At 55.0% G+C, this 12,313-nt stretch overlaps 1 protein-coding gene across 1 annotated transcript in view; it reads right to left on the bottom strand.

The window, feature by feature from the left end:
• Window positions 1-772: 772 nt before the first annotated feature.
• Window positions 773-12,313, bottom strand: part of LOC106655318 (cadherin-related tumor suppressor) — a 142,250-nt gene continuing 130,709 nt past the window's right edge. Inside the window, exons 8-13 of the mRNA XM_023461832.1 lie at window positions 10,073-10,253; window positions 9,244-9,497; window positions 5,780-9,159; window positions 5,396-5,705; window positions 4,340-4,941; window positions 773-4,255 (exon numbers count right to left, since the gene is read on the bottom strand). Of these exons, the coding sequence (XP_023317600.1) occupies window positions 773-4,255; window positions 4,340-4,941; window positions 5,396-5,705; window positions 5,780-9,159; window positions 9,244-9,497; window positions 10,073-10,253 (8,210 nt within the window). The remainder of the gene's footprint in view (window positions 4,256-4,339; window positions 4,942-5,395; window positions 5,706-5,779; window positions 9,160-9,243; window positions 9,498-10,072; window positions 10,254-12,313) is intronic.

Here is a 12,313-nt window from a genome sequence, read left to right as displayed (position 1 = left end):
ATATTTAATTTTCATTCTCATATTTTCTATTTACATATATTTTCGTTGTCTTAAAATTTTATATACAATAAATGTCTACCTAAATTATATAGTCATTAAATTATACTTAAAACTGAAAAAATAAAATATATCTATTAGTATATGCACACTTTACTATTATATTACAAAGTATGGCTTGAAATGTTGATATTACAGCTACGATTTAAATATATTTTAACAAATTTTCTGCATTACAACAAAATGTAAAGGGTACGATATTTTATTAGCACAGTTGTCAAATACACAATTGAATACGATCGACGTTGATGCACTCACATTACAATGGCACACTCAACCAGCTGCGTACGATTTCGACATTACGCGATATCGTCTCAACGATTATTTAATTTCTAAATAAGTCATGGAAAAATTATATTATCTATGTATATCATAAATCAGTTCGATGGCGTCGTTACAATACTCTATACGCACGTTTCAAATGAATGATATGACGAAAGAATATCGCGCCGAGATTTCAATCGGATATTACGTAGTTTTCTATATAAAAAAAAAAAAACAAATATTCGGGCTTTAGTTTCACTGTACATCGTTCGTTTTCATCCTGATACAAGATGATTCGCGACATTTTTTTAAGCTAAACGTATAAATTACTAACTAACTATTGACTATATCCTTAGACAAGGTGGCAATTGTAATCAGTCATTCGTAACTAGATTTAATATTTTTCTCTCCCGATAAAATTATACAAACTAAAAAAGAATTACATAGTCATTCAAACGTACTCCTCTGACTGTTTGCTGACGTTGCCAGGAAGTCTGAGGCCGCTCGGTAATCGACTGGAGCCGTCGGGCAGCTCGGCGATGTCGATGAACACGCCCACGAGGCTTTCGAAGTTCGGCCCCCAATTCAGCAGATAATCCCAGCTCAGGGCCGTGTTGTTGTTGGCAGCGGTCTGAGACTGAGGTTCCGCGGCCGAGGCCGAGCCTCGGTACAGGCCCACGTGGGTGGACATGTCGTCGTCCGAGGCGACGAGGGTGCTGAGCGAGCCCCGAAACGAGCTGTCGAAGCCGTCGTAGCTGCTCACGCAGTTCGGTGGCGGCAGTGGCGGTGGCTTCGAGCTCGGTGACATCTTGGCGCCGGCCCTCGTGGGCACGACGTCATCGTCATCGTCGTCGTCGTCGTCATCGTCGTCGTTGGGCTTACTGTAGATGTTGTCCGATCGCTTGTCGACGAGCGAGCTGTTGTCGTACTCGATCTCGGAGCAGGTGAAGCTGTCGTGACCGCTCTCGTCGGTGGTCGACGAGGCTCTGCGCTTCAGTCGCTCGGGCAGCGGACTGTGTCGGCTACGGTGCAGATGCGTCAGCGGTCCGTGGCCGTGGTGATGCGGTCCCCGGGCCTCGCTGGACGAGCTCACGGCGTCGAGGGTCGACACGAGGCTGGAATTTCTCGGCCTGGAGTTGAGTCGCTCCACTTCCTCGGCGGTTAGGCCCATTGGACCGGAGGCCACGACGTTGCCGTTCATCGCCGCGGACTCGCTACAGACGCCCGATTGTTGCAGGGCCTTGCGGCTGTTGGTCGAGCCCGACAATTGACTCATGATCGGCGAGTTGAGGCTTCGCTCGCTGTTGGAATTGATGCCCTCCTTGCCGACGCCACCCGACGACGAGGTGGTGGCCAGCAGGGCGCTCTGCAGTGGCTTGCCGCTGATGTCGTGCAGCGTCAGTATGCGCGGCTGCTGGGACGACATCTCGCTACTGGGTGACAGTCGGGCCAACGGGGTGCTCTGGAGCATCTTGGACGAGGGCGTCGATGGCGACGAGACGCCGCCGACCACCCCCGACCCCGCTCCGATGGACCTCGGCGTGTACGCGCCCGGTGGTGGGCCGTGTCGCTGTTGCGACTGCGACTGCTGCTTCTGATGATGATAGCCGCTGCTCATGGGCGGCGGCTGCGAGGCCTTGTACTTGCGCATGCCGTCGCGATAGCCCTTGTAATGATAGACGATGTCGATGTCGCTCGGAGCTATCGAGCTGGCATTCTCGAGGTCGTAGTGCTCGGGCTCGCTCGTGATCATCGGCATGGGCATGGGATGATGATCGTCCCCGCCTCGGCTCGTCGGCGCCTGCAGGGGCTTCGACATCTCGCGCTCGATTATGTCCGGTCGCTGGGGTGGACGATGCTCGGCGGCTGCTGCTGCTGCTGCTGCCGCCGCGGCCGCAGCTGCGACGTTGTTGAGCTCGCGCTCCTTGTATTTTTTTGAGAGAATCTCAGGCGGACCGGCTAGATGACGCAGATCCGGGCCGTCGGTTATGTAGGTGTTCTCGTGGCGCGAGACGAGATTGTCGCTCGACGTCTGCACCAGGTGGGTATTGCCGCCGGTGATGATGGCGTTGGTGCTCTTGTTCATCACGGTGCCTGCTGACTTCTCCTTGCTCTGACGACGCAGACGGAAGATGACGAAGCTTGCAAGAATCGCCACGAGCAGTACGATGAAGAACACGATGACGAGGGTGATGCCGACGCTCAACGGATCCGCAGCCGTAGCGGCACTGATGCCGATCGCACCGCGACAGCCAAGCTGGACCTTGCCGTGATAGATGACCTCGGGGAAGATCGAGCCCGAGCCGTTGAACGGCTGGATCTCGCCGTTGATCGTGACGTTGGCGAGACAGCCCTCGTAATAGGTCGTAGCAGTTGTCGTTAGGTACTGATCGGACTTGACTAAACCACCGATCGTCAGATGACTGAGATACGGATCGAGAAAATCGTGGATGCCCGCTGTGTCGAGCTCCTCGCCGCTCGGTTGGCCGTCCACGTAGATCCTGAAGCTGCGCTGGTGCGCCGTGACGGTGAGATTATGCCAGCGACCGTCGGCCAGGCTGCCATCGTACGAGCCGGTCATGTTGACCAAGGCCGTGCCCAGCAGCGACGAGTAGCTGATCTGACCCTGTCGCAGCTCGATGGAAGTGTAGTGCTTGTTGCTGCTAGCGTGGATGAGCACGCCATCGGGCTTGACGGTGCGGAACATGAGGTGAAGACTCTTGGCCGGGCTCTGTGCAGGGATCAGCGGCACGAGGCTCTCCTCCTGGTAATGGGACGAGAGTCCGCCGTGCCACAGGGTCGTGCCACCGTACAGATACTCGAGCAGCTGCATCCTGCGATGCTTGTCCGAGACCTTGTACTCGACGAAGGCGCCGTCGGTCAGGCTGACCGGCTCCAGGGCACCCTGGCAGTTGGGCGCGGTGCTGCGTCCGCACTGGCAGGCCGCCCGATTCCACTTGTCGTAGCACTTGCCGTGGCCGCAGATGCTCTCGCGCTCGCGGGCATTGGATCGCGAGCACGGGCCGTTCTCCAGCCTCGAGCAGGTGGCCCGGACGTGACGAGACGCCAGCGGCTTGGACAGATTGAGGGCGCGACCGTTGATGGACACGGAGTGCACGCAGCCCACGAGATCGTCCGAGTGCAGCTGGCCCGGTCGTTCGAGGGCAGGATCGGCACTGGCCAGCCCGCCGAGCAGCAGCGGATTGTTGGCGAAATTGAGGGTGCCTATGGGACCGACGTCGTCGACGTAGCAGGTGTCGTCGCCGGGTCGGCACTCGTCGCACTGGTCGCCGTGGTCCTTGCAGCGCGCCACGCTCAGCGAGATGACTCGGCCGTTGCGCGTGGCGATGACTTTGCGCCAGCCCCCGTCGGCCAGCGAGCGCTCGGATCTGATGGTGAGCGAGGTGATGGCGCTGCGAGCACCGCCGCACGAGAACACGAGCCTGCCCTCGACGAGCTCCAGCACGACGAAATCCGAGCGTCCGCCCGTCTGCGGTCCGTAATTGTACAGCAGCAAGGCGTTGGGCTTGGTGGTCGAGAACACGATGGAGATGTCGTTGATGTTCGGGTCGAGAGCCGGGAATGTCATGTAGGAGAGCTCGTCGAAGCCAAAGGTCGAACGCTCGCAGTGGCGACCGTAGCGACCTTCGGGACAGCTGCACCTATAGCCCGGCTTTTCGTTGACGCAGAGCCCACCGTGCAGGCATGGATTTGGGCGGCAAGCGTCGGTTAGAAGCTCGCAATGATTGCCACGATATCCAGCTTTGCAGAGGCAGAAGAAGCTAAGACCGTCGGGGCTCTCCTTGCAGGAGCCGCCGTTGCGACAGGGCGAGCTGGAGCAGGGATCGCCTCGCTCGAGCTCGCAGAAACGACCCTCGCGATTCGCCGGACAGACGCAGTGGAAGTCGTAGCCGATACGGCGACACTGACCGACCTGTTCGTGAAAAAAGAATGATGATATTCGATTTCTTTTATAATTTGAATTATTAAAAAAAAAAAAAAAAAAAGAAGTACTTACGGAACGGCAGGGATTTGGCGAACAGGGGTCTTGCTTTTTCTCGCAGCGATCGCCTGTGAATCCTTCTCGGCATTTGCACACGGCCTCGTAGACGATCCTCGGCGAGGTGAGAATAAGGCCAGGACTGTCCATGACACGTGGCTCGTCGTGCACCACAAGCTTCTCGCTGCAGACGGCTCCGTTGTCGCAGCCATTGCTGCTACCTTCGTCGCAGGGCGAGTAGCCGATGGTCAGTTGCGTTCCTTCAATCAGGGTCTCGATCTGTCGTCGCTTGCGCTGCAAAAACTCCTTCACCTCCTGCTTGGCCTTGTACTGGCCGGCTTGGCCCGTCGATATGGCCAGATAGATCTCGATGTGCTTGTCTTTTTCGTCGATGCTGTAGATGTCGAGGCGCTCGGCCAGACCCAGATCGCTCTGGCACAGATCGACGAGCGATCGGTAGTAGCGGCCGAGAAAATCGGCGGCGCGAATGCGCGAGATCAACAGCACTACCGTGTTGTCGATGGTGGCGTTGGTCAGGGCGACGAAGTCCACGGTGACTTTGGATACGACATCGGCGTGACGTCCGTCGTTGCCGGACACGCTGAGCGAGTACTCGATGCCTGCGAGAGAAGAGAGAGAGAGAAAAATAAAACATTTTGTACGAATTTTTACAGTTGGCGCGTCGTGAAATCTCGCGCATTATTTTCACGAAAGCCTGCGTATAAACGCATACAGAGAGAGAGAGAGAGAGAGACCGATAATATCTGCGCGATACTAAAATCTCTCCGAGAGATCGTAAAAGCATCAATTTCTCTTGTGCGCCGCGGCTCGTACGTGCACGCACACGTACATACATGAATCTTCAATTATGTAAATTGCGTTTAACGAAGGCCAACATCTTCACCTCCACCTCCTCCCCCTCCTCCGTCTCTACCTTCTTCTCGTCCTTTCCCCTCTCCCCCCTGAGGCTATAACGCTGCGACTTCATATATTATATCCTTGCTACCCAAATCACGCGTGCACCGCACCACGCACGCATGAATAATTAATGTCACAATTATCACGCACACATACCGGGAGTAATTTTGGCGGCGTGCAGCGAGCAGCTACCCGTGGCTATGGTCAGAGGTACGCCGTTCGTCGTCGTCTTCGTGGACTTTGTCGTCGTGGTCGATTGAAGGATCTTGCAGGAATAATCGCCGCTGGTGTCGGGATCGTTGGGTCGCACGTCGCCGATGCGACCGAGCGATTTCTGACCTTCGAGCGCGTGAACCAGCAGGCGAACGGTGCGCGGCTGCGACGGGCTGTCGTTCTGATCGAGCACGTGCACGAGCACCGTGTGCTCGCTGGTCTGGCGCGGATTGCCGGAATCTTCCACTTGGATCTGAGTAAAAAATTTATACGTTTGAGTATACGATTAAAGAATCGTGATGAAAAAATTGAGATCGATCGACTTACCAAGAGATTGAGCTGGGACACGAGCTCTCTGTCCAAAGTCCTCGTGGTTCTCAGTACTCCCGAGTGCTTGTCAAGGCTTACGGCGTCCATGTGCTTGCCACCGACGATTCTATAGCTGAACGGAGCCCCGTTGGGTGGCAGGTCGCGATCCTTGGCACCGAGAGTCATGATCGTGGTACCCGCAGGCTCGTTCTCGTTCACGTAACCGACGAGCTCGTCGGCCGACTCGAAGATCGGCCCGTTGTCGTTGATGTCGCTCACCTGGATCACGACGGTGGTGCTGCCCGTTTGCGGCGGCACGCCCGTGTCGATGGCCCCGACGACGAGTTCGTAGCTGGCGATGGTCTCGCGATCCAGCATCTTGGCGGTCTCGATGTCGCCCGACTGCGGATCGATCTTGAAGGCCTGGTCCTGATTGCCGGCGATGATCGAGTACGAGAACTGATTGTTCTGCGGGCGCACGTCCTTGTCGACGGCGCGCACGGTGAGCACACCGGCTCCCACGTGCTCGCCCTCGCTGACGCTGGCCTCGTAGCGCTGCTTGAGAAACTCGGGCGGATCGTTGCCGTCCTGGATGGACACGACGACTTGGGCCTCGTCGGTGTCGTTGCCTCGAATGCTACCGGCGTTCTTGGCCATGACCGTGAGCACGGCGCGATTCTGAGTCTCGCGATCGAGGCGTCGAGCCACGCTTATTACTCCGGTCTCCGGGCCGATGGCGAAGCCACGATCGTTGGACGAGCCGACGAACAGATAGTAGACCTTGCCGTCGTCGCCCGCGTCGCGATCGGTCGCCTGTATGGCGCCGATCGAGCTGCCGATCTCCGCCGACTCGGACACGTCCATGTGAAAGACCGGCCTGACGAATTGCGGATAGTACTCGTTGACGCCGGTGACGCGCACCAGGACGCTGCAGAAGCCGTGCATGGGTGGCGAGGAGTCCGGATTCGAGGCGACGATGTCGAGCTGGTACTCGCTCTGCTCCTCGTAGTCGAAGCTCGCCTTGGATCGGATGATACCGGTGTCGGCCTCGATGGAGAACTGATTCTTGCCCGTGCCTCCGAGGATGTGGTAGCGCACCACGGCGTACTTGGCCGAGTCCTTGTCGGTAGCCTGAACCCTGTAGACCGACGTGTCGGCCGGCGAGTTCTCCGGCACCTCGGCCTCGTACAGGGCGCGATCGAAGCTCGGCGGATTGTCGTTCACGTCCGACACGTTGATGGTGAGGGTGGCGAAGGCGTACCTGGCCTGATAGCCGAGATCGCGCGCGGTGATGTTGAGCCTGTACTCCTGCACCGAGTCGTAGTCCAGGGGCTTGAGAATGGCGATGGCGCCGCTGACCGAGTTGACGGAGAACTCGTGGTTCTCGTTGCCGGCCGAGATCTCGTAGCGCACCATGCCGTTGGGCCCGTGGGCGTCGGCGTCCTGCGCCGACACCGTCAGTATCGTCGTGTTCACGGGCTCGCTCTCGGGCACGCGCACCTGGTAGCTCACAGCGGCGAACTCGGGCGTGTGCCGATTCTCGCCGCAGACGACGAGGGTGACGTTGGTCTGGTCCGTGAGCGGTGGCACGCCTTTGTCGGTGGCGCGCACCGTCAGCACGAACTCGCTGCCGATCACAAAGTCCTCGAGGCTGCGCTTGATGTAGATCCAGCCGGCCTTGTGATCGATGTAGAAGTAGTCGCTGCCGTTGCCGCCGACCGTCGAGTACTCGATCTCGGCGTTGATGTCCTGGTCGAGGTCGTCGCGCGCCACCACCTGGGCGAGCTTCTTGTACTCCCGGAAGCCCTCGGGCACGGGCCACAGGTAGCTCTCGTGCTCGAATTTGGGCGCGTGATTGTTGGCGTCGGTGATGGCCACGTGCACGAGTGCCTTGGTGGAAAAGGGTGGCTTGCCGTTGTCCGCGGCTACGACCCAGAACAAATAGAGATTCTCCTCGGAGTTGCCGCCGCCTCCAGCCAGGTTCGAGTGCCTCTTATAACTGAGGGTCTGCTTGCTGTAGATGTCACCGGTGGCTGGATCTACGGTAAAGAAGTCCGAGGGTCTGAGCAGACTGTAGGTGACGGCGGAATTCGGTCCCTGCTTGTCGCGATCCTGAGCCACGAGCTGGCCTACGTGCGACATTCTGCCTTCGAGCTCGGGAAAGTGGAACAAATAAGTTGACTGTTCGAATTCGGGTGCGTTGTCATTCTGATCTTGAACGTTGATGGTGAGGGTGGTTTGGGGCGCCCAAGCACCGTCGGTCACTGCCACTTTGAGGAAGTACTCATCCTGCAGTTCGCGATCCAGGTGACCAGCGACGGTGACGTTGCCACTCACGGGATCAATGGCGAACTTGTTGCCCGGATTCTCGATGATGCTGTAGGTGGCTCTGGCATACTCTTCGGTGTCTCGATCGGAGCTCGTCAGCTGAGTGACGAAGCTGCCGATCTCGGCATTTTCCGTGACGTTGCAGCTGAACAGGCGCGTAAACACCGGCGGATTGTCGTTCTTGTCGAGAATCGTCACTAAAATCGTGGCCGTGCTCGAGAGCTGCTGTGGCTGGCCTCTGTCGCGAGCCACCACGATCAGCTCGTACGCGGAGATGTCCTCGCGATCGAGCTTGTCGGCCGTGCTGACGATGCCGCTGTACTCGTCGATCATGAAGGTCGCCGAGAAATCGTCGACCAGATGATAGGTGACTCTACCGTTGTCGCCGGAGTCGGCGTCGTGGGCCTGGATCTTGGCGACGAACTGGGGCGGGTACTGCTCCTCGACGATGCTGGCGTTGTAGATGCTATGCTCGATCTGGGGCGCGTTGTCGTTTGCGTCCGACACGTTGACGGACAGCTGCACGTAGCTGGCCAGCGACGGATTGCCCGAGTCGCGAGCCTCCACCCAGGCCTCGTAGTGCGGCAGAGTCTCGTAGTCGAAGTGGCCCGCGGTGAAGAGCTCGCCGGTGCGCGGATCGACCCTCAGAGCGTCGCCCACGTTGCCACCGGCCATGGCGTAGGTCAGCTCGTTGGCCGGTGCGCTCTTGGGCGAGCTCGCCGCCAGCGTGGTCAGCAGCTCACCGATCGGCGCGTCCTCCCTCAGATTGAACTTGGTCTGCGACTGCGACTGGCTCTGCTGCTGGCGGAAGCTCGGGAAGAGCTGACGCTCCCAGAGGTGGACCGCGAGATCGGCCGTGGCCAGGCGCGACTCGTAGCCACCGTCGGCGGCCTCGATCTGCAGCTGATAGGGATTCTGGGCGCTGGCGCGCAGTCGCTCGTTGGCCCGGACGACGCCGGTGCGCGGGTCGATGCGGAAGCGCGCGGCGTCGCGGCCGTACAGACGATAGGTGATGCGGGCGTTCTCGCCCGTGTCCGCGTCCCAGGCCTTGGCTCCGAACACGAAGTCGTCTGTTTTTACATTTTAAATAAGAACGATCGTTATCGAGATTATCTTTTCAAGTACGAAATATTATAGATATAGATTCAACGTACCTTTGCCGGTAGAGTCGGGAATGTAGGTGATGAATTTGGGACTGGCGAATCTCGGCGTGTTGTCGTTGAGATCGACGACCTCCACGGTGACGTTGACGGCCGACGCCTGCGGATCCGTGGGATTGAGATCCTGCGCGACCATCGTCAGATGATAGACCGGCGTCTCCTCGCGGTCCAGCTTCGTGGCCGTGAGTATCTCGCCGCTCGTCGAGTTCACCGTGAATCTCTCGGATTTGTCGCCGTGCAAACTGTAACTGTATTGGGAAAGAAATTAAAAAAAAAGAGTTTAAAAAAATTATTTCGTATCTTTTTTTTTTAATCGACGCTCTGCGCGTTCACGTGTGCTTATGCGTCGACCAATCATTATCTCGTATACATTCGTCTGTACAGGCAAGTATGTATGTACGCGGTATAAATATAATCCTCGAGTCCACGGGCTTTGCGCGCGCGAACTGACACGTCGCGAACGAATTCCAAATTAATTAATCCCACGTCAGTCTTCCACGAAAATATAAATGTATATACGCGCTTAAGCGAATATATTATATCGCGTATGCATAATAACAACATTATAAAATCCATCAAATGATTTCTCGTTGTGATGCAGCCGAGGCCTTTATATGACGACGACGACTTATCTAAAATTTTAGTCGACACATTCTCCCGCGTATCAAATTTTATACGTACTCACGCAGCTTCGGCGCAGCTTGAATTTATTAAAAAAAAAAAAAGATTAAAAAAAAAAAGAAAAGGAGGAAACAGGATAACTGCCTCGCGGCATACGATGAGAGTTTATACACTGTATACAGTCACGGTGTGTCTCTCTTACCGGATTTTGGCGTTGAGTCCCTGGTCCTGGTCGGTCGCGCGAGGATTAGCTACCCAGGCACCGCTCGGTAGATTTTCCGTGACGCGGGCCCGATAGGCGCGCCGGTCGAATTCCGGCCGGTGATCGTTCACGTCGAGCACGACGATTTTCACGCTACCCTGGCCGGTCAGCGGTGGATTACCTGCGAGGATGGAAAGCCAAAATTAGTCATCACAAAAATATACTCATGATTATTATTATTATCATCGCTCTATATTATAAAACACATAAGCTGCGGTACGAAAAGTCTCTCTGACGCTCGAAAGGCACACACGATTCGGTCGAATAATATCTTTATTTCGCTTTCGTCGAGTCGCAATCAATCAAAGTACCCATACTGCAGCGGCAGCTGGCTGAGAAATCGGCATTCCGCGAATTGATATATGCAAAGCCGGTGTATTATAAGTTGGTCGCGCGCTTGCTGCTACTCTCATTGGTAATCGCGCGACGACGAGCTGCTGCAGCTCTTTTCTCTTCTTTTTCGCGTGTTCTCGACCTTGTGCCGTGCTGTGCTGCATGCGCCTGTCAAGCCATTGTATCCTGCATGGCGCGCGGATCCTCATTCTCTCGCTGGTTTACTCCCGGGCGCGCGCTTCATCTGTCCATATATAAATGCGATTTTATTTTCGTCTATTTGTCTGTCGCCCCCGCGCGTCCTGTGCTCTGCTCGCGTATATATATATTCTCTGCTCTCTATACAACTCACTGCAGCTATTGCTTCTTTGATTTATCTTCAACGTGTATATATGCATACGCGAGCGCACACACAACACACGAGATATAATAGTTCTCAGCTCGTCCATTGCCTTCGTCCCTTCGAACTCTTCTTTTTCTTTTTACGAGTCTCTCTCTCTTGCTTCATCTAATTTTCTTTGCAATATGTGTCCGTGCGTGTGTGTGTATGTGCATGCGCACATACGTGTGTGTTCTCTGTCCATTAAGGTGCCCATGCCTATACACATCCGACGTGTGCGCCCGCGTACCTACATATCTAATCTATCTCAGCGTATTTTCCACGGCTTTATTATATTATCGCCTCTCTCTCGTTCGCTCTCTCTCTACCTGGCTCTGAAAATTTATAACGCGCGCACATCGCGAACGGACGCATTTACGCATGCATTATTATACCCAAGAGAAAGAGAGGGAGATGCCCTGCTGCTGCTGCTGCAAATTCCTCTCCGAGAAATTTTCAAAATAAACCGAGAGCGATTGTAAACAACGAATAATTATCATTTTTTTTCTCCCTGTATCTTTCTCCCTCTTGCGTTCGCGAGCTCTTTGGCCTCTTGCAGCAGCTTAAATACGCGTGTGTGTGTATGTTGTGTGTAGAAAGAAAGAAAGAAAGAGAGAAGGAAGCAAGAGCGAAAGCAGAGCTCATCGAGGCTAATATAATCACACACACACATACACGCGCATACTTGCACCACACTGAGCGCGTACTCGCTCTCGAGCTCTGCTATTAGGAGTTATTGTATTATAGCATATAGCACGCATATATGCACACGCGGAGTCGAGGCAAGAGAGAGAGAGAGAGAGAGAGAGAGAGCCCTATATAATAGCTAATTTGGTCGGACTCCGGAGCCTCTCTCCTATATGCGTATATGATGACTCGTAGCCGGTTCGTCTCTCTCTCTCTCTTAGCGAGTGCGCCTACATATATATAAATCCTCTCCCGCGTGCATGAATTATGCTTCCTTGTGTCGGACGTGCTGCAACGTCCGTTGCATCGGCGAGAGAGAGAGAGAGAGAGAGAGAGAAGGATTATCGTCGTTCATCGATGCACGAGATCGCGCGCATCGCATCGCACATAGAGACGAGGATGTCTTCGTGCGCGCGTTATATGATGTGCATACATACATATTCATTTATTACTTTGGAGCTTTGGCTCAAAAAAGCGAGCAAAAAGGGTATAACTCTCGAGAGGTGCTCTACGTCCCCGCGATCGAGCCTCTCCCATGTAGCTTTTCCATGAAAATCCGCGTAGTCGCGCATCGTCTCTTTTTTTTTCTCTCCAAGATATAAACGCTGTCGGCTACACTATAGCAAAAAACAAAATCAATTACCTCGCGAGAGAGTCCACGCGCTAATTAGTCTTACGCGCGGATAATTAATATATGTTTCATGCGCGCTCGTATAACGTCCTTATCGTCACCGCTCGAGCTAGCTGTCGCGAAGCTACTATACCACTACCTTATGTACTAG

Source organism: Trichogramma pretiosum, unplaced genomic scaffold (genome assembly GCF_000599845.2).
Source record: "Trichogramma pretiosum strain Unisexual culture from Peru unplaced genomic scaffold, Tpre_2.0 scaffold12, whole genome shotgun sequence".
Taxonomy (NCBI): domain Eukaryota; kingdom Metazoa; phylum Arthropoda; class Insecta; order Hymenoptera; family Trichogrammatidae; genus Trichogramma; species Trichogramma pretiosum.
This window is presented reverse-complemented; position numbering and strand designations above follow the sequence as displayed.